A 22,407-nucleotide genomic window follows, 5' to 3' on the forward strand; every position below is an offset into this window, starting at 1 on the left:
CCACTGTCTCTCCATCACCTAGGTCACACTCCATGTCATTTTTTCCACACCATTCCTCCAAACATCATCAGCCCATAATGCTCTCATATTCTCTTCTAGGGGGATAGTTTACAGATATAAAGCTTCTTCATTGGGTCAATAACTACAATTCATTCCCAGGGTCGGCCTTCTGATACTGTCCAAATGAGCCATCAAGTTCACTAAGATAATCTCTCACAAGATAAGTCACAAAATATTCTTCCATAGCTTCCATTTCTTTGAGTGATAAATATTTAGATTAGTCCAAATTTGTGCCAAGTATCAGAACCAGCCAGCATGCATCATCGCAGAAGGAGAACCACCAGCCCAGACCCTGGAGTCTTGACAAGGGCTGTACATAATCAAAATATGTGCAAATTATCTCTTCGGTTGAGTCTGGCTTTAGAAGATTTCACCGCAGAGAGTGAATTAGCTGCCAAAATCGCCCGCTTAATAAAAGGTTCTGCGGCTGATTCCGAAACGCCTGTATTTGCTTAGCCTGCATTCTCCCTGCTTCAAGAATTACACCTCCAGCGATGAATATCGCATCCATTCTGGGCCTTCCTCGTCCGCCAATTCTCACATGGGGAAGATTCATAGGGGCATTCCAAGGCATCTAAAAAAGAGAGGGGAGGCACCGATAGAAAACACCAGCTCCATAACGAAGACAAAGCAAAGAATGATGGCGTGATGACAGACAGAAAGGGTGCCGAGGTGGGGGTGCCCATTAACAAACAGAGAAGTCGTAAGTCTTGGCTTGGAGTAAATTACGAAGGTGGAGGAGGGACCTGTAATTGATAAGGCAGAAGTCTCATGGAAACTCGAGTTAGCCACAGCTTTTGTGCCCCTCGGGTTATCTGGGGGTGGGATTTAACAGAACCGGACATCTCCATTGGTCTCTGCTAAGGGTTAAGGTTGAGTTGACCGGAGATGAGGGGACATCCCAGGAATCCACTATTGTGATACAGACTTAATACAGTTTTTTTATGGCTGTCAAGGCCTATGTTCTGAATATCTGCATCTTTTAGAAGAAACAAGGTGGATGATATTCCATTCTACCTGTTGGGCTATTGTTTATTTCTTGGTGAGAGAAAGGAGAAGCCTGGAGGCAAAGCAATGATCTCAAGAAGGCTGCACTGTTTTAGTTGAAATAAAAGTGTGTTGGGGGGGGGGGCATTCAGAGCCTGTGTGGACATGGCAGGGCAGAGCACACAGCGCCCCCACACCGCAAATCAGCCGGCAATTCTGCTTAGTACTTCAGACCTGCTCCCACTAAGCTAATCACTATGTCCCCCCCCCCCCCCCCCCCCCCCCACAGATATTGCAGTCCATTCGCTGGAAACTGCAGCCCATTTGCTGGCCGCTGAGCTAACCGCTACGCCCCCCCGGGAAGTGCTCCAGTTGACTGCTGCGCGGTGGGACGGGGTGAGAGTTTGCCGCCAGTCCTCAGCTGACCTGGCTCCTGCAGGGAGGCGTGCCTGCTAATCGGGGCTGAGATGCTGGGCTTTCGCCTCCTAATTGGTTTGTGTAGCTGGAGCCCGCGGGGATGCGCTATCTAAGCACAGCGTCCTAGAGAGGCTCCTTCCTCGGCTGCCCGGATAAAGAGGGCAGGTAGGGGCATAATCATCAGCTGCACTCCCCGATCACATCACTCGAGTGCACTGCAACACCCCGGAATAATGGAGGGCTCCCAAATATAATGGAACCCTCCCGTCAAAAAGCTCGCTGGAGCAGTGAGGCCTGGGTCAGGCAAACTTGCTCCCCCCCCCCCCCCACCACCACCCCCGCAAAATTCACCCAGTGTTAGTGCTGATGGACAACTCCAGAGGCGGTGGGGGTGGTTTCGTTAATGAGACAAATGGTTTTTGTTTGCTAGAGCTCCAGAAAATTCCGCGGCTCATTGCGCGACTTAGGCTGTACGGGAGAGGAAGGGAGGGCATGTTTACTGTGATGAGGGGACGCCACACTGCTCGGAATTACAGAGTCCACGGGGCACCCTGAAATGCTAAAGCCAGGATATAGATATTTATGGAGGGGATCCCATCCTGTGTGTACTTCTGCCATGTGCCCTGTGCTGCCTGCAAAGGATGGATGGATGGATGGATGGATGGATGGATGGATGGATGGATCAAAACAATTTATACGCTTTTTAAAATGGGGCTACCACAGCTATGGGTCTGCTTGGACCTAAATTTCTGAGGTTGCGTAAGACATAAGGAGCGAGTGCTGACAGAAGAGGAGCTAGCGGCATTATGCTAAGCAGAAAGACCGTTTCACATCTTAAAAGTGACCCTGTGTAGATTATGCCAGCATTAAAATGCCAGTATGAAAATGAATGCATTTTAATCAAGTCCCCGGCAGTTCCTGCCACGAGGAGCATAATAAACTCTTTCATCATTCACCTTGTTTATTCCCTGGACAGATCGGAAATGGATTATATGACCTCTCATTTTCAATGTTTTTTTTTCTGACTTGTAAATATTAGTAGAACTGGCACATCTAAAAGAGATTTTGTCAGAAACTGATTCCATAAATACTTTACCTAATTGTAAAGCAGCAATGCATAGTCACAGAGAGATATTTTGCGTCATTTTGGAATGAAATTTTTTGTTGATATTAGTACTTAATGGTGGCTGCCTGACAATTGTGTATCCATGGGTCATTTTAGGTCTTACTGTGTTTTGATTAACCCGTCCACGTCCTAACTTTGAGGTACTGGTCAGTGAGCAGGAGGGTAGAGAGGGGGGGGTGGGGGGGGGTGTGGTATGACATAAGGAGCACGACATGTGTGACTGATCTGCATCTGCAGATGGATGTAACCCCACAGGTCCTGCAGGTTTCAAAGTTGGCTTGTGAACTGCTCACCCCCCCTATATGCAAATTACCACACTTATCAGTGTTTTATCAAAGATAGATTAAAAAACACTGATAACATCAAGTTACTGGAACAGCTAGGATTTTTTCCTGTATTAGTTTGGGTAAAGTGTCACACTAAGGAGGACGTCACGTGTCCCATAATATACAGTACCGTTTCACTGATGTTCACTGGTGGTGTTTATGGCCAGCATTGTATAAGAGCAACACCGCAGAACTGAAGAATGATAAATGGAACCATATACCAATGTCGTTAACTATATGTTTAATTTGCTTGTTCTTCTCAATCCAAAGCCAGAGAGTTAGGCGAACTGGCATCTCAAAATTATTTTGGATGGGTTACTGTGTGTATTTATGTGCCACATGATGGACTGGCATCCCATACAGGGTGCCCCTTTCCTTGTGCCCTGTGATGGACAGGCCTCCTGCCCAGAGTGTACCCTGTGATGGACAGGCCTCCCGCCCAGAGTGTACCCTGTGATGGACAGGCCTCCTGCCCAGAGTGTACCCTGTGATGGACAGGCCTTCTGCCCAGAGTGTGCCCTGTGATGGACAGGCCTTCTGCCCAGAGTGTACCCTGTGATGGACAGGCCTTCCGCCCAGAGTCTGCCCTGTGATGGACAGGCCTCCTGCCCAGAGTGTACCCTGTGATGGACAGGCCTTCTGCCCAGAGTGTGCCCTGTGATGGACAGGCCTCCTGCCCAGAGTGTACCCTGTGATGGACAGGCCTTCTGCCCAGAGTGTACCCTGTGATGGACAGGCCTTCTGCCCAGAGTGTGCCCTGTGATGGACAGGCCTCCTGCCCAGAGTGTACCCTGTGATGGACAGGCCTTCTGCCCAGAGTGTGCCCTGTGATGGACAGGCCTTCCGCCCAGAGTCTGCCCTGTGATGGACAGGCCTCCTGCCCAGAGTGTACCCTGTGATGGACAGGCCTTCTGCCCAGAGTGTGCCCTGTGATGGACAGGCCTCCTGCCCAGAGTGTACCCTGTGATGGACAGGCCTTCTGCCCAGAGTGTACCCTGTGATGGACAGGCCTTCTGCCCAGAGTGTGCCCTGTGATGGACAGGCCTCCTGCCCAGAGTGTACCCTGTGATGGACAGGCCTTCTGCCCAGAGTGTACCCTGTGATGGACAGGCCTCCTACCCAGAGTGTACCCTGTGATGGACAGGCCTCCTGCCCAGAGTGTGCCCTGTGATGGACAGGCCTCCTGCCCAGAGTGTACCCTGTGATGGACAGGCCTTCTGCCCAGAGTGTGCTCTGGTCTGTGCCCTCCTCTGGCTCCTTCACTGGAGGCTGAAACAAAAAGGGGGTTAATAGGACAGTGTGTATTAAGTAGAATGGAAATGCAACATGATCCAGCAACTGCAATAATTCAATGGTGATGGATGGCCTGAGATTAAAGGGCAGCCAGCCTGCAATGATGGCTCTATCAAGCTGGCATCATGGTACATTCATCATGGCCGTGTCTCTCCTGTGGAGTGCGCTAGTGTCCCCCTGCCCTCCTTCTGAGGTAGGCAGGACCACCGCCAAGGGGACCACCTAGAAAAATCCTAGCCGCTGACATGAGAGATGCAGGGGCTCCTGACTGTGAAGCATTAGGATCACGTTCCCCGTTAGGGCCACGAGGCAGACACCTGTGTGTCAGGCTCCAGTAATAAGAAACACAGAAGTCGGCTACAGTATTCTCTCCATCGAGCAGACAAACTCCTGCTGGAACTCAGGGGAGCTTTGGGTCACACCAGGGCCAGGGGTCATCGTTCATGGTCAAGTTGTAAAAATATGTCAAGGGGGGTCAAATCGTTTGCGGGAGGAGGTTGTTTCACACAAGAGCCTGCCAGTTGTATCCTCCTGATATAGTCAGAAGGTTTCCCTTTACGGGAGCATAATCATGCAGAATACTGCTGGTAGATCTTTACCAGCATACGAGGGGAGATGGTGCCTTTTCAGAGGAGATGGGTTTTGTCGCTTTTTTCCACAAGGGGAGGAATCCACGTGCAAGCTTTGGTCATGGTGAACTAGGGCTCCTCTGCAACTGTGGTTTCTTACCATATTATCAACATATTATTGTGTATTTGAGTGTGGACCCAGTGAAGGACACCCTGTCCAGGTGGCTTCCAGTTGTGTCCTTGCTGGAATAGGCTGCATATTCACCCTGCACCAAGTAATGAAAGACAGATAGAAATATCACTCTGCTTATACTGTTACCCTGGGTAGCTTTCACGGGTAGCAGGACTAAATGAAAAAGAGATGAAATAGCTTGACGTGCAGAATGTTTCATAATAACCAGTGTGAATCGCCTGTGTGGTCTTATTTGGTGGCCAGTATCTCATCCCACTGGTGTACTTGAGAAGATGCACTTGACAGTTCATCTGTAGGTCCGCCTATGGCGCGCCCAGTCCACAGTGCTGGGGAGGATTTATGATACCGCAGGACCAGGGTAATCAATCCCCTCCCCTCCCCCCCCCCCCCACCCCACACAGCTGCAGCTGGTTGTCTCACTCCAAGCCCTCGGCCATTTATCCCTTTTCATCACTGTCTCTCAGTGGGACATCAGCCTCCCAGGCTTATTGGATTCTCTGTGTAATGAGGAAGGAAGTGCATTACTGTAAGAATAAGCCTCCCCCCCCCACCACCACCACCCTTAACTGTATGACACACAACAAGATCCGGGACAGCTGTGACACATCAGCTCACCTGTCCCCCGCATGTCACTGAACGTCCGGTCTGCAGAGCTGCTGAGTCCCTGAGGGGCTCGGTGCTACGGAGGCCATCTTCCAGACACAAGGATGCTTTAAAGGGACAGTGAAATAAAAACAGGGGCCCGGGGAGTGGGAAGCCATCTGGCTCGGTCCGCAGTGACTCAGGGTTCAGCGCTCGCCTGTGATACGACGCCACCATTCCCAGAGCACTCAGACAGCTGCGGTCCTGCGGGGAGCAGGTGTGACCCAAGTTCACAGCCTGGCGTTGGCGGTTGCGCCGGGGTCACTCCTCAGCAGGGCTACCGGGTTACGCGTGGTAAATGGATCTCTAACCCTCAAGTTACCAACCAGGGCTGGCTGGCACAAATGAGCAGGGGAATCTGGGAAATCAGCAGCAACCTGCCCCTACAGCTATACCCAGATGACCCCATCCCTGGGAGCCCAAATCGTGTTACTCACGCCAGGGTCCTCTTCCAAACCCCCGTCCCAAAAAGCCTGCTAGAGGAGCATCACAGAGGCTGGAGGAATTGCTCTGCGTGCTCTGACTGGTGGTGACAGAGGCATAAGGGAGACAGAGTGGGGAAAGGTGGGGACCTTCTGGGTACATAGAGGTGACAGAATGGGGACATAGGGGGACAGAGTGGGGACCTGCTGGGGACATAGGGGGACAGATTGCGGACCTGCTGGGGACATAGAGGGGACAGAATGGGCACATAGAGGGGACAGAATGGGAATATAGGGGTACAGAGTGGGGACCTGCTGGGGACATAGAGGGGACCTGCTGGGGATATAGGGGGACAGAATGGGGACATAGGGGGACAGAGGGGGAATATAGGGGGACAGAGTGGGAACCTGCTGGGGACATAGAGGGAACAGAGGGGGGACAGAATGGGAACATAATGGGGACAGCCATTTGCCACAAAGACACAGAGGTGATTGTCAATAGATTGTCACCTTGTCAACTTGGCTAGAACCAAGAAAAAACATTGGTGAAGTCTCACAACCCCTATCAATGTAATATGATTTATCAAGCTGGGGGGGCGGGTTCATGATAATGAAAAAAGATTTAAAATTTCCAATTATGGAGGGATATCTGGTTTGTTTTCTTTTGGACATCTTGTATCCCTACCATGTATAGAATTACAAAACAGCATTTTTTATATGGGGGGAGGTGTTTCATATGGCCAGCACGTATAGTTACAGCAAGAGGATGACTGCAGCTCCTTTTCTGATCAGAAAAGCGCATGAATGCACCCACAGAGGCTTACTGTACATCAAAAGGAATTTGCTGCGAGCTTAGGCAGCCGGGGGAGGCGAGGCGGGTGGCGGTGGTTTTGCAGAGCCGGATGCCACGGAGACCAGGCACTGGGCATATTCAGTGCCCGTTAGCACACCACGCCGTCTCCTGACACCTCCCGCGGGTCCTTCCTGTGATCCTTCAGACCTCAAACGCATTTATGTGACACTGCAAGCTGGTGCCATTTGAGGCTGGAATGAAATGAGTTTTCAGAATAACCTACTTATTTCTGACCAGCCAGAACGTCTTCCGCTGTAAGACAGTGATTAGTGGCTTTGTTACTGGTGGAACCGGGGGGGTCCAGTGAGAAAACAACAGCTGATGAAATGGGTGATTCTGCATCACATCGTCCTGCTGGTGCTGGTGAATCTGCAGCTCAGTCCCTGGAGGTATCGTGGACTGCAGTTGGCAGGAATCATGAACGGCACCCGTACTTGCAGGGTTATATCTTGCCTCCCTGTCGGAGGAGGGGGGGCTTGCATGTAATTTTTGTCCCCTGCTGGGATGATGCACCCAACACCTATGAGTCAGCAGTGTTTAGAGTGGTGTAAGTAACAGGGCTTTGTAACCAGGAGGTTTTTGGCTCAAGTCCCCAGGATGGTGCGGTTGTTAAACCCAGACCCGCTGTTTCTGGGGGATAACTGGGGAGGGGGGGGGGAGTTATTGTGCATAATCGGGGCCTGGTTGTAATTTTGTTTATGTGTGAATTCTTAATCTTACCCGCAATACCAAGCATAAATATTTTAATAAAGATATTTAGAAGGATAGCAGTACTATTGAACATCATACAAGTATTCACCTTGTGTTGTACTTTGCCTCCCTTGACTGTCAAATGCTGCACGTCTGTCTCCTGCCATATGCCTGTGTGCAGGATCCTCTGCTTGCTGTTCCTGTATGTCTGAGATGGTGAGCATGACAGGTGCATCCATGTGTCTTGTGTGTCTGTGCTTCTCAGCCTGCTGACACAAGCCAACTAAGGTTCTGCTTAAAAATATATTCGGAACAAAAAAAACTAGGGGTTAAATAACGAACAGCGCGCTTGTTAGCGTGCGTGGGAATTCTCACTGTTATACTACAGTGGTTTGAACACTTAAGCGTAAGTAGAGCTGCTCGGTGTTCTGAAATTGCCCGTGACCCACAGTGAGCAACTTCGTTCTCTTGGGGAGGGTGATCAGGAGAGAGATTTCACAGAGAAGTGGCCTACACCCACTGCATTAGTAATATGACGTGCAGTGCAATCTCCCGGGAGGTGCCAGAAAGCGAGCGCAGCCGATTCCTTAAACAGGTGCTGTACGCTGTTTCCTTCTCTTACCGCCCGCTTGTCAGATGCTTTTGGCCATGATCAATTATGATTTCCTGATGTATTGCACAGCTGGGCATGTTTGCTGAGGGAATTCGGATTAGTTATCCCCCCCCCCCCCCCCCCCCGCCTATCGTGGAAGTTACGTTGCAGACCCATCAGCAATAGGTGAAAATCCATGATATAGAAAGACCATATAAATATAAATATTTTTTTTAATATAGTTTAAGCATTAAGATACCCCTCCCACACGCTTTAAACACATGTAAACGTATTAACACACACTTTGCAAACACATATGATATGTGGATGTCGGGCTAAGGATGTTAGTGACATAATAATATAATAATGTGTATATACACATCTCTCTCTCTGTATACGTAATGGAATATGTAAAAATAAAAACATTTTAAGTTAAATATGGGTACGATTGGGAGCCATCGTAGGGCTTAAAACAAAACAAAAAGTTTGCTCACAACAATCAGACCACAGGCAAGGTAAGGATAGGCAGAGAACTGTGATGCGTCGGGGAAAAATCCGTGACACAGTGGGGGTATGATAGCCGAACTGTGATACAGGAGGGGATCACTGTATGCGTTTTTCAGACTAAGGTGTTTTCCAAGTCTTGAATCTACCATAGTTTGCTTGGAGGTGGTATTTGCTTGGTTTATACTAGCAACAGCTCTCATTTTGTTACCTACTATCCTCTATGGCCTATTAATGCTACCACTCCACAGGGGCCCTTGGCTCAGTCCAGAGCATGGGGCATTAGAGAAATACAGAAGACATGTTGAGGAAAAACTCTTGAGGCAGGACAAAAACCTTACACAATAATGTTCTGAGGGCAGAAGGAAAAATGATTGGTTCAGAAAGATGACCAATCAAATTGCAGAGAAGGTGGGTCCGAGCAACTAGAGGAGGCAGGAGCAAGACATCTCATTGGTTAGTCCCGCCACTCTAGTTGCTTGGACTCCCATGAGCCCAATCCAACCAATGAGGATGCAGACTGCAGCAGGAAATCCCGGCCCCTGCTGTGCCTAACGCATTATGCTATAATAAAATTACAAATAAGCACATGGAGTTCTAGCCTAGCTGACAGGTGCTGACAAAGGGTCTGCCATCACTGCCACCCTCATTGTGCTGCGTAGGCTCACAGATTGGGGCTATAAATCCCAGGCTAGTGATTCTCAGCAGAAATGAGGCATATTGAAGCTGCGATCCAGAAGGCAGCCCACAGCGAGGGTAAGCCGGCAGCACGAGCACAGGCTCGATCACAGACCCGAGGCCTCGCGTTCAGATCTTTCTGCATCCCCCGACACGTCAGAGCAGCTACTCTGCGGGAGTCTGCATCTGCCAGTAGCCGCCGCAGCCGCTCCCACGGGTGCGCGGGCCTGTCACGCCCACACGGCCGTCTCCTGTGCTCTTGTCAGGACACAGTAGTGTGCAGCTATTCCTGCTCTCTTTAACGTCACGAGTTATCAAACTCAGTACTGAGAGACGAGGCCAAATCCGATTCAATAATTCATTAGTACAGCGGAGTGCTAATGTGCTCAGGTAGACCTGCATACTGTAAGACAAGAGAGGGAAGACATGCAGCAGACCCATAATCACGAAATATCCATTAAATGCTAACACATTCACATTTATTAATTTAGCGGAGACTTGCTTGGCAGTCAGTAAGGCATTCATCTGCCGACCATGCCTAAGTGCCGCAAAACTGCGCTTCAATATTTCAACAGTAGCAGGTTAGCATTTGAGCAAAAGGTACAAAACACATTACAAAACATTCTAAAAACCCAACAGAAAGGTTATTCAAACCACCTAGGGACCCATGGGACATGAGCAAAATAAAGGAGTATCCACTATGGACAAAAGACTACACTGCATGGCGAAAAAAATTGTCACAAACTTTAACATTTTGTTGGGCTGCCTTTAATTATGGTGCACAATTCCTCAATGCATTGTTTCCATGTATTTATGTAACATATCGACATTTTTTTCATTCAGATTTGTGTTCATTTCTGGTTGAGATCTTGTATTGATGATAGGTCTACCGTAAAATCTTCTTCAGTACATCTCAAAGACTTTCAGTGGGGTTAAGATCAAGACTCTGTAGTGGCTGAATCATGTGTGAAAATGATTCCTCATGCTCTCTGAACCACTCTTTGACAATTCGAGCCTGATGAATCTTGGCATTATCATCGTGGAATATGCCCATGCCATTAGGAAGGAAAAGAATCCATTGATGAGATAACCTGGGCGTCCAGTAGATTCAGGTACTCAGCTGACTTTACTTTATTGCTGCATAATGTTGCTGAACTGTAAAAATGATCCAATGATTATTTCTGATTTAAATTCAAACTGTGACTTTTTTCAGCCAGGCAGTATATTATCAATTATTAGCAGATGAAGGCTGAGCAGCTCAGTGGTTGAATAAGCTAGTTGTGGCGTTTCTTGAAAATTGAGAGGAATGATTGGTCGCGGTTGGGTAGCAGAGAAGCCTCACACAAATTTATTTAGGCGTTTCGTTCTCGTGGCTATGCTAAAAGCACATTTCTGTTCGAAGGGTCAACTTCTCAGCCTTTTTTGGAAAGTGTGCCCCTGGAGGCATACGGGAAGGACAGGGATTCCTCTGGGTCTGTTGGACCTTCAAGCGATGCCGGTTGGGAACAATGGCCAAGGAAGAGGATTCCTGGGGTTTCAGAAACATCATTAACCTTGATAAGGGGTACCGCTAGACCATATCACTCACCCCCTCTTTCCCCCACCAAAAAAAAAAAAAACGAGAATGTTGCCCATTAAAGGACAGGCTCCAGTCACAGAAAGATCTGGCATGACTCCCCGATGATACACCAACCCCATCAATCGACAGCAAGATGAGAGAAGTGGGACAGACTAAACAGACAAAAAAAAAAACCTCCCTGTCTGAGCAGTCAGGGTGTCTCAGCACAGCACAGAAGTGCTGAAGATGACACCAGCCATTGTTCAGGACGAGATGAAAAAACTATGACTCAGCAGCCGTATTTTCTAGACACACATGCAGGTGAGCCGGCAGGTGTCAGGTAACTAAGGCTGATATACAGCCGCTTCCCAGCAGAAGCAGGAATCTGGAATCCATCAGGAGAATTATGAAGCAAAGATGAGACAAACAATCATTTTTTTTTTCCAGATACCACCCATGACAGGTTTATTATTAATCTCCATTATGTAACACACCATTGGAGGGAAGAAAGTTAACTAGGTCTGTATCCCTAGAGAGAGAAATCAGTTCAGAGTCTTAGGTAAAGCCCCACATATAGAACATTTTTTTTGTCCAACTAAACTCCCACATGCCTGTTCGAAACCCCAGTGTCCCAGTCCAGCGTGGCGCGGTTGCCCGGGCAAAGTGCCGGATTACCAAAGACAAGACGTTCCTGAGAACGAGAGGAGGCTGTGCCAGTAAAAGGCTTGCAGATCGCCACAGCCTCAGGCTCTGGACGAAGACTCTGGAACAGGAACACGCCGCTTTAGGGGACTCCTTTGAGGTCACTGATAAAAGTAGAAGGGACACTACCTGGCTTTTAAAATGCAAAAGACCGGCTGTTCACTGAAGGGAGGCCCAAGTGGGAAAACACACCTCGAGAAGGTACTCTCCAGCCAGAACAGCCAGGATTAAACAAATCAGACGGAGGTACTATGGAAAGGAACAGGTGCAGGGCTCTGTCTAGGCCATAGTGATGGCACCCAGCCCATACAAGGAGATATCTCTGCTCATAAAGAGGAAAAAGCTGCTATGGCTAACGCTAGCAGTGAAGAATTCATGACAAAGATGGAGATCATGGGGAAATGAGCACGACCCCAAACACTGACCGTTCTGCCTCTGTGCAAAAATCGATTTGTACTTCCTGTATGACAATTCAAGGAAAAATAAATAAATAAACAAAAAGTCAGGCTCGTCACACTCAAGGAGCAACTGTACTCATGAATTAAGCTATCAGCAAAGCAAAGCAAACTCGGTGGAATGAATAAATAATACACAACACAGCTCATAAAGTTGATGGATTTTTATTGGGGGGGAAAAAACTAGCATGTACAACTTGGAATGGATGTAAACTTTATTCAGACAGACAGCCTAGAATACTTGTGCTGAAATCCTACGCTTTGCAGACATACAAGACGAAATCAACACACTCAGGTTGTCAGAACAGAAGATATAAAACGGGAAATTCGACCAGGATCCCTCTTCGCAAGAGACTTTTTTTTTTTTTTTTTTTTTTTTTAACTTTTAATGCAAAAAGCAACTGTGACATCATTTCAACACCTGCACCACCCCATACCCTCATACAAGCCACAATGAGGAAGTAGTCTTCAGAAGAAACCAACATGCCAAATGTTTAATCTTTTTTCCCCCTTCATTAAAAAAAAAAGTTTGAACACACAAAGTCTCAAATTCCTTAAGCCTGATTCCCACCCCGATTCTCTCCAAGCATTTTTTTTATTTTTTTTTTTAAATCTCAAAATCCCTCCTGCACCATGCTGAGGACACTAACCCTTCTGTTGAATTAGCACGTTAGCAGTGCCAGAGAACACCCCGACCTCAAGCTGCATGCAGGAAACAAAGAAAAACACGGCTAGCCCAGTCACTAGCAAATGGAACTCAAGTTTGCCAACTGCTAATTTTTTATTTTTTTTGTTTGTTTTCAAGGTAGTATAGTTGGTTATTTTTAAATCACTGAGGCTATACTGATCTTTGGGGACAGGACAACTAGAATTTCATGCAGAACCTTCTTCTTAATCTTTTCCCAGCATGGACACAAGTCCCCCACCCCCCAACATTCACTTATGTATTCTATACAGAAACAGTATGAATAAATGAACATTTTTGCAAGAGGTAAGTAAAACATTTGATTATTTTTTTTTTCCTTCGAAGAGGCGCAAGGAAAGATCTGGAGAGCTTCATTTTGCAGTCATCATTTGTACAAATTCTGCAAAACACAAATGCAGAGATGCAGGAGTTAATACTGGCTATCTGACAGAAGAGAGGGATTGGGGCGAAGGAGTACTTATAGTGAGCTGTGAATTATTGCTAGCGCTCTCTATCCATCGTGCTATCGCTAGTGTCAAAGGGGGAGAATGGGCTCATGTTTCCAAATTTGTTTGAGTTCTTGGCCACTAGCAGATGGGGAAGTGGCCCTGATCCTGTTGGGTTGGTAGTGTGCTTGGCTCGGCCCACCGGAGCTGATCACTATACTAACCTGATTATGTCAGATGGTCCTTAAGACTGAGGTTACCAAGGTTTAAAATAGGTAGAAAGACCAGCAGACCTTTCAGCCTGCCAGAACCTGGTCCAGATCCACTGCTTTGGGATGGGATGCCATGCCATAATGGTACGACGAGCCTTTTATACAAGGCCACACTAAGGGACTGATGACTGGGAAGATGGCGGCAAGTCGGTCTCGAGAGGGAGCGTGAGGGAAAGGCAGACTATTCAGAAAGGTCGGGGGCGGAAGGCTGCTCAGCCAACACTTTTTCTTACCTTCGTAGTTGACTTGGCCGTCCCCATCGATGTCGGCTTCCCTGATCATCTCGTCGACCTCCTCGTCCGTCAGCTTCTCCCCCAGGTTGGTCATGACGTGGCGCAGCTCAGCAGCACTGATGTAGCCGTTGCCGTCCTGCAGGAGGGGGTGCCATGCAATGGTGAGTGCCGGCCAGAAAGGGGCATGGCAGTGAAGGAAGCTCAACCAAGCAGAATAAAAAAAAACATACCTCTGGCTGTAAAAAGTCAAAAGTAAAAACTACAACCTACGCTACATGACACCTCAACGTGGATTTACTAAGCATTACACATCTGATTTGAAAATAATTTAATCTAGAGCCACTTTTCAGCTCCAATTATCACCTGTCTAACTGCAATTAAAGCAATGTAACGGTGTAATACATTCTCCTCTGGGATTGAAGCCTCCAGGTTTGAGGTCACAGTATGGTCAACACAATACTACGTCCTTTGTCCTGAGGATTCTTCCGTCTTGCAGGAAGAAGCAGGTTTGTACGAACATCACAGAGGAAGACTACCTTCAGTCAAAGGCAGCACACCAAAAGAGCCAAGGCGGGTGGTAGGAATCACACACCTTGTCGAAAACCCGGAAAGCTTCGCGGATCTCCTCCTCACTGTCAGTGTCCTTCATTTTCCTGGCCATCATGGTCAAAAACTCCGGGAAGTCAATCGTGCCATTGCCTGGAAGATGAGGGAAGCCTCGTTAGCCTTCCTCTGTTAGCATTACTGCTAAACACCCTCGTTAGCAATTAGATCAGGATACACACAGAAGGTACCCTACAGGGTTCTGTTCACTGTCTCAGAGCCAGATTTTGCCTTAAGATCCTGTACTTGGCAATGAAAATTGTTGCTGAAGCAGCTTCTGCTGAGAGTGGCAGTACTCTCAGAATGGAGCAACACAACTCAGCCAAAGTCCTCGAGAGCGTCACCATGCCTTTTGCCTCCCAAAAAGGCCACACACACAACCACACACACACACACACACACACACACACACACACACACACACACAGTGGAACTTCCAAGAAACGTAAAAGACACCACCCTGCTGAGTACTGCCAAAATCAATGACTTTATGGAGAGAGGGGGTGGGCTTCTGCCATCAGAGGCCAGGGGCAACTGGATTTCATGGAAGCCATTATAACTAGCAAAGCATAGTATAGCATAGCATAGCATAGTATAGCATAGCAGAGAGCCAATCCCACATTCCTCCATATTGGACAAAAACAGGAACTGGGTACTTCTGACTCACACACAAAGTGCATACAGCAGCATGGACTTCTCATGCATCCAAGTGATGCATCTTTACATCTGAACACAGAGTACTGCTGGATAGATTTGGCCCTTGTCACGAAAAACAGCCAGACACCCCCAATCTCACCCTCGCCGGCCGTCCAGTTTCATGGTGAGCACGTCACACGGCATTCCATTGAGAGCAAGCATCTGACAGTGAGGGGTTTAGGAAACGGGGCTTATGCCATGCCGCGAGGGTGTTACCGTGGCAGCGACGCTCGACAACAAGCGCCCAAAACATCAGGACGACGACGATGCGAGTGCACGACGCCATTCACTTCCAGATTAACGCCTGACCAAATATTTAATTTGACTGACCTAGAAAAGAAACCCTCTCCAAATTTAGTATACATATCAAATTAAGCTCAGCACATAGCGGTTTTTATTCGCTAGGTAATAGCGTTCCTGAAAGTGCTATTTAATGATTAAAAAAAAATAATAAAATTCAGTCACGCATGACGTTGTTCTGGATAATCCTGAAGATGGTGTCACCTGAGACCACCACACAGTGTGGAAGCACTTCAGAAACGCTAATGTTAACGGATACTGCCAGAAGGACTGCAGTAAGCTGCAAAGTCTGAGGCACGCAGCAGTCAGAGAGGCTCATCAAACCCTGACAGCCACACCCGTGTACCCCTGTCCCAGGCCAGTTCAAGATCTATCCAACTCTGGGGAAAAGTGGGTGGGATCCTGGCTGTCTGCCAATCGGTCAGCTGCAATCATTATGCTAATCTGGAATTGGGCGGCAGCCAACAGGAACACCTGTCGTCAGTCAACTCTCGAACGAATAGCACAGCACCGTACCTTATCATGTTGACATCAGAGAAGCAAGCCACCGTTGGCAGACAGTAAGTCTGGGCGGGGTAACTGGGCGGAGAGTCGAGGCAGAAGCGGTGCCCCGGTGTCACCGAGCAGCCTGGCACTCACCATCCGCGTCAACCTCGTTGATCATGTCCTGCAGCTCTGCCTCAGTGGGATTCTGCCCCAGCGATCTCATCACTGTGCCCAGCTCCTTGGTCGTGATGGTGCCGTCGCCATCCTTATCAAACAAGGAGAAGGCCTCCTTGAATTCTGGGGAGGGGGAATATGTTTACATACATGGTTTAACAGGGTAACCCCAAACATCAAAAATGTTGACTGGATCATTAAGATAGGGTCTCTGACCTGCAATCTGCTCCTCTGTCAGTTGGTCAGCCTAAAAGAGAACAAGACCAGAGAGAGACAGGACTTATTGAAGAGCCTCTCCACATTTCAAGAGTCAAGACAACGCTTTGCTTTTCCTGCTCATCTTCCCCATACAGTTCAAATGCCCAAAAACTAAAATAAAAGCACACTCGTCCACACCGAACTTGAAGGTTATACAAGTCATTTCAGAGGCACCCCAAAATGATTTACATGTTGTTACTGGAGAGAATTAGGTCAAAACACACTGAAGGGCCCATCAGCCTAAAGGGTTTCCATCATCACCCAGTACCCCAATGCCTTAGGAGCAGTAACTAGTATTAATGAACAAACTGTTCTGAGAGGCCCAGATAAGAGTGTAAAGTCCTTCCAGACCATTTCATATCTGGAAGATGTTGCACAAGTTGCCATAGAGAGAAAATAACGAACCGGCCCCCTGTACTACAAAGTGGGGTCCCTGGCTTATCGGGGTATCTTGTCGGAGCTAAGATCTGGCCAAAATATAAGTGAATGAATATGAAGCCCATTTAAACTGTGGTACCTTAAATCCGACAAGTTACCCCGATAAGCCAGTAATCCCACTTTGTAGTACAGGCCACAGTTGTGTCGTCCTGTGCTACCAGAGACAAGCATTGGAATCTTCTGGACTTTTTTAATGACCTTGTTGCGGTCAGTGAGAATGTTATGAGTAGTTTTACCAAAGCACTAATTCTGTGCATGAAACAGGCCACTGCAGGTCCTGCACAGAGGACAGTCAGGACAGACCGGACTTTCTTTGCACTCTGACCATTACCCAGATTCTGCTTTCTTGACATATGGGACACCGACAAGAATGATCCCACCCCACCCAGGGTCATTTAGAGCAGTATTTCTCAGCCCAGTCCTCAGAGACCCCCAGACTGTCCACGATATATTTCTCCCTCACGGGGAGCTGGAAGGGAGCAAGAACGTGGGCCGCCTGGGGCTTCCCGAGGACCAGGCTGGGAAGCACTGATTTACAGTGTCTTGGGCTTTATGAGACAGGTCTAGCACATGACAAGGACAGTCCCAGTTGGTGGTCCCAAGGCGAGACAGCATAACCTGTAGGTAGCTCCTCACCTACGAAACAGAGTAACCCTATAGACCACGTTATGACACTTATGCTGCCCCCTGGTGACGGGGGGGGTGACAGCATGTGGCAGACACTTCTGAGGAACACAAACAAAAGAGCCACCACCTGCTTCCTGCAATCCCTCTGACTGCATCCTGGGCTCTCTCCCAAAATTGCGCTGAGAAATAGACTAAAATCAAAACTGGAATGAGTCTATCGGCCACCTGTTCACCCACATTCATTTTACTTCGGTATTACGACAGGCCTAAACACTGTGCTAGAACTAAGGAATAAAAATCGGTATTACCTGATGACTAATCTGGAGATGAAGCGACACAATTGAGTGCTACATGTCAGGAATGCGAGCAGCTTTGGATGCGTCGCTGCTCCCGCATTATGTCAGGCTGCAAACACGCGGCTCTTTCAGCAGGCCGCTTACATGGACAACGGGGCGTTGGCGACAGTTGTCTTTGTGGCGGAATTTCTTCCCCATGTTTCTGCATTTTTTGCATTGCAGGAGAGGGGGCAGATCTCACTCCTTCACGCTCCCATTCCCCATCCTCTCATGCGTGATTTTGTGCTCTTGGCAACTTGCCCGGCTGGGTGCAGCCCCCTCCCCCCACCCAAGCCCCACTGCAGCCTGGAGTCACCAGGTTTTAAATGATTAAAAAGATACAGGGGTATGCAGGAGGTGTGTGAGTGTGCCCTGCGATGGGTTGGCCCCCCATCCTGGGTTGTTCCCTGCCTCATGCCCATTGCTTCCGGGATAGGCTCCAGACCCCCCGCGACCCAGTAGGATAAACAGTTTGGAAAATGGATGGATGGATGGATGAATGGATATGCAGGATGTGGCACATGGTGAGGGGTATGATGTGGTGCCACTATAACACCCGCTGGTCCTCACACCTCTTTAAAACAGCATCGGTTTCAGTTTATGCTCTGGACCGTGTGCACAGGCAGGGTATACTGAGAGGAACAGCTCGTCGACCTGAATTTCGGCCATGTGAACAAGGAAGAGGGATAGGGGGGAGAAAAAAACCAACAAAAAAAAAAACTTCCCCACAATCAAGGAACAGGAAGACAGGCCTTACCATGGCTGAGAAACAGAAGGACAAGACTACTTTACTGTCAAATTTAACAATACACCACTGCTTCCAGAGTGCCCCATTCTTCATGCCTTGCATTTCCTGCCATAGGGTTCAGGCTTGCAATGCAGAGGATAAATAGTTAAAGCAGAATCGGGGAAGAAGGGTCATGGTGATTAAGAGACTCCTGGGGATGACCAATCTCCTGTACAACTGCCGGTGACCCCAAGGCCTTAAGACATGCTACTTTCTGTATAGAATCTGACCTCATAAACGCCTAACAGAACTGCCAGGAAAAGAGGTTTCAGGGGAAAACTGCATTTAAACTGGGAACAAAGACCGGAGTAACCACTAACCCTAACAAAGCATAGAGGTCAGACTGGTTCCTCTAAATAAAACATAATACAAACAAAGCAGCAAGTTTTGCTCACGGCTTTGAGCAAAAGCAAAATCCATAAGCTTGTTTGTCATATTTACAGATAGATCAAAGTTTAAAAGTTGCTAGTGAAACAGAATCTGCACATATAAGCAGTTTGCAAGACAGCAGCACTGATGTACAACAATCAATGATGTCTGGAGTCATTTTCCCCTAGAGTCATGCCTAGCTTAATGGATTCCTTTCACTTGTTCTAGTGATAAGGTTTCAAAAATCATTTAGCTTTACAAGACTGTTGAAAGTGTCACCCAAACAATCAGGTGGTTGTTCTGGTCCGAGAAGTGGAGTTCTTTTAGGGGAAAAGAAAACCCGTCTGAAAACCAAAACAGCCTAAACTCATTGTCCTGTTCCCTGCCAGGAGTCTCCTCTGTTGACAGGAGTTGAGACGTTAAAACTAAGCAATGCACTGGTTGAACACCTAGAGCCCATTTCACACTATAGCATCATGCTGAGACATCTTCATATCTCAATTCTGGCCAGATCTGCCACTGAGAGACCTCACTAATGGGATAATAATCAGTCATTGAATGAAGGGGCCATATTTTTATGTGATGGATTTGGCCAAAGTTGGGAAAGTTACCAGACAATGAGAGAGACAAAAAGAACTTTATGGAAACCTCCACAAAATTCCCACACAAACAGAAGGTGTAAGACATTAGCTGTATGAATCAGCCAACCTGCTTTAGAGAACGTTTAAAGATCTTCCAAAAGATACTCCGTCTGTCACTAAAATGGGTAACGGCCTGGGCAAAGTTTCAGTTTGTACAAAATCCTTAAAAACTGGGAGGATAGAGAGGCTGAATTCATCTGAAGCCAAGGAATCTTCAAAATAATGTTCTCCAAAAAAACAAGAAAAAGAAAAAAAAAAAAACTCAGCCCATAAGTTATTTCTGTAAATGAGGTATAAATTATGCATGGCGGTCAGCTATAGGATATAGTTTTAAATGAGAAGCCATTTTTTGCCTGGTTTTTCCTTTTTACTCAAAACACTTCTATTGACTAAAACGTTACAATGCGTTTTATGGGTCTACTAATAACTCTGACACCACCGGTTCCGGAAAGGTGCATGTTGAGGGATAATCCACAATGAGATTACAGCCTTATAACTCACCTCGACAAGCAAGATGCAAATTCGACACAGAACACGACTATTAAAACCAAACTAAAAAGCACAGTATAGTACAGCTGATCGTATGAGGGCAGACAGCAGCGAGTGTCGACAAGGCACAATCTACATTTTAAGATACGGAAATCAATGTCTAGTTTCGCGAATGATGTTCGCGGCACGCATTCAGAGTTACGCCACCTTTAGCAGCTACTCCCCATGAAAAGTTGCGCTGCACGTTTGTTCTCTCTTTGTTTTTTTAGTCTAACAGACAAAAATCACCTGAAACGGCGCCTACCGGGCACCCCCGGATTCGGTCCTTATTTCTTCTCATCGGTGCAGCAAATGTGGGCAAAGACCCCAACCCCCCAAGATTTAATTTAAAACGAGAGGGAAGAATCAGTAGATCTCAGTAAAACATAATTAATAGACCAAAAACCCTAACATCTGTGATCAGTAGCCTATCAATAAGGTGTACACCGTATTATATATATATATATATATATATATATATATATATATATATATATATATATATATATATATATATATATATTGTAATTTTCCATCGAAAAGGGGGGTGTGATAGGCGATGGAAAGTGAAGGTGCTCTCCGATGGTATAATGGACTCGGCTCCGCTGGTAGCCGCGACGCTGTCTGACCAAGTCCGTGTCTCCGATGAGGAAATCCAAGCGGGTCGGCGGAATTAAGGCGCTACACCCAAAACCCCAGCCCAATCCGATGCAATACGTGCATCGCCCTGCGGAGTGGCCGAGTGCACCGCAGGCAGGGGGAATAAGCAGGCCGGCCAACATCTACTCGATAAATTCACCGACCCCCGGCAATTCCGCTGCATCTGATCGGTAATCCCAAAGGGGTGCAGCATCAGTCGCCTCTACGAGAGAGACAGCTGGACGTCCCACGTAGAAGCAGCCACCCACCCAGCACCGCCGCGAAGGCGCACATCCACCGGAGAGTGCAGCTCCATTTTGTCAGCGCCAGGCACATTTTCGCGAAGCCCAATGGCCCTGAACATTAATCTAAGTACGACAGCTTTCTCCTGGTTACAGAATAAGACCGACGTTAAGCGATCGCCATTGCACGTTTATTAAAAAAATAAAAAAATCTGCAGTCCCTGTGCAAGAAAAAACATAACCAGGTAGATATTACAAGAAATACCACATGCAAATCACACTTGTTTCTCCTCGATCAAATACCTATCTTATATGTCCCGTACCTATGACATACATTCGATCCCATCCCACATATAAGAGTAGAGTACGTCAATTCGAAATACATACCATGTCGAGTGGAACTAAGTCCTCTAGCTACTAAGCAAACTAGACAGCTGCTTGGATCCGAATGTAATCTCCGGCCGTGGGCTGAAGGTGTGTATCTACTTCTGTCAATATCTCCGTATATGTGTATTCCTCCGCCGCACGGCCACTCATCACGCACTTCCTCATTTCCGTTCCGCGGGAACCATTTCAAAGCTCCTCCCATTAAGCCGCGGAAAGAGGGCGGAGACGAGCACGTCGGACGTTCTATCTCCGGCTCGCGACGGTTCCGTGCAGACAGCGTCGCTGCGGTAAACCATTTGAATTGACAAAGTGCCTATCATCGATACTGTGCTAAATAACACAATGCATAATAATGTCCAGATGTAATTAATGGGAGAACTTATTTAGTTTGAATAGTTGCAATGCAGCACGTGTTCTGCGTACAAGTACCAAGTTCCTTGATCAAAGTTCATAAGGGGTGACTGCATGCGAAGGAAAGGTGCCAAACACTTGAGGTCAACTGTTGAGCTGAACCCAGGACATGACATGTTGTTTATATTTTAATTTTACTAGTATATCCAGTTACAATATTTAAGAGATGCTACACATCTATTCATTAATTGTATAGAATTTCAATATCAAACACGCAAGAGTTTTGGTTTCATGTTTGGGGAAAACTATAATTCTTGCAGTTATTCAAATAATGAAGGTGAATATTTAAAAGAAGGCTTCCCTCAAACATGAATATGCCATAACTCGTTTCTTGAATGCATGAATTATAGAAACGTGTACTTGTTGCAGTTACATGTCGCAGTGACCGTATATGAACTGGGTAGTTGTTAACGTGAATATCGACTTATCACAATTGTGGATTTTGCCCGCAATTAGTTTACTAGTCTCATATTTTTTAATGGGCATATTCTCGGAACATACTATAGATAACAGCTAAATGGGATAAATTTGCCTCATAAGGATTCGCTACTCTTGCGCAATATGTGCCAACAATTGCATGATCAGTATGAACAATGCACAACTAACCACACCTTTTGTTGGTGGGGGTGATTACTAAGATATCACATTTGCCCGTATAATCAGTAGGAAGCCACAAACAATAATGTATTACTTTCCGTAAAGCATTCAATTTCACTCAATCAATGCACTATTTAATATCAGCGGAAGGATACTTCCTGGTTGAAGCCGGAGACATCGCGACGC

General features: G+C 47.1%; 1 protein-coding gene across 1 annotated transcript; it reads right to left on the reverse strand.

Annotated features, from left to right (window-relative positions):
- Nucleotides 1–12,216: 12,216 nt before the first annotated feature.
- Nucleotides 12,217–21,361, reverse strand: calm1b (calmodulin 1b). Its single transcript, XM_048985520.1, has 6 exons — nucleotides 21,214–21,361; nucleotides 16,179–16,209; nucleotides 15,942–16,085; nucleotides 14,296–14,402; nucleotides 13,704–13,839; nucleotides 12,217–13,152 (listed from the first exon to the last, which is right to left on the reverse strand). Exons 1-6 carry the CDS (start codon nucleotides 21,214–21,216, stop codon nucleotides 13,124–13,126), a joined length of 450 nt encoding a protein of 149 aa, XP_048841477.1. The 5' UTR covers nucleotides 21,217–21,361; the 3' UTR covers nucleotides 12,217–13,123.
- Between the last annotated feature and the right edge of the window lie 1,046 nt (nucleotides 21,362–22,407).

This window comes from Brienomyrus brachyistius, chromosome 19 (genome assembly GCF_023856365.1).
Source record: "Brienomyrus brachyistius isolate T26 chromosome 19, BBRACH_0.4, whole genome shotgun sequence".
Lineage (NCBI taxonomy): Eukaryota > Metazoa > Chordata > Actinopteri > Osteoglossiformes > Mormyridae > Brienomyrus > Brienomyrus brachyistius.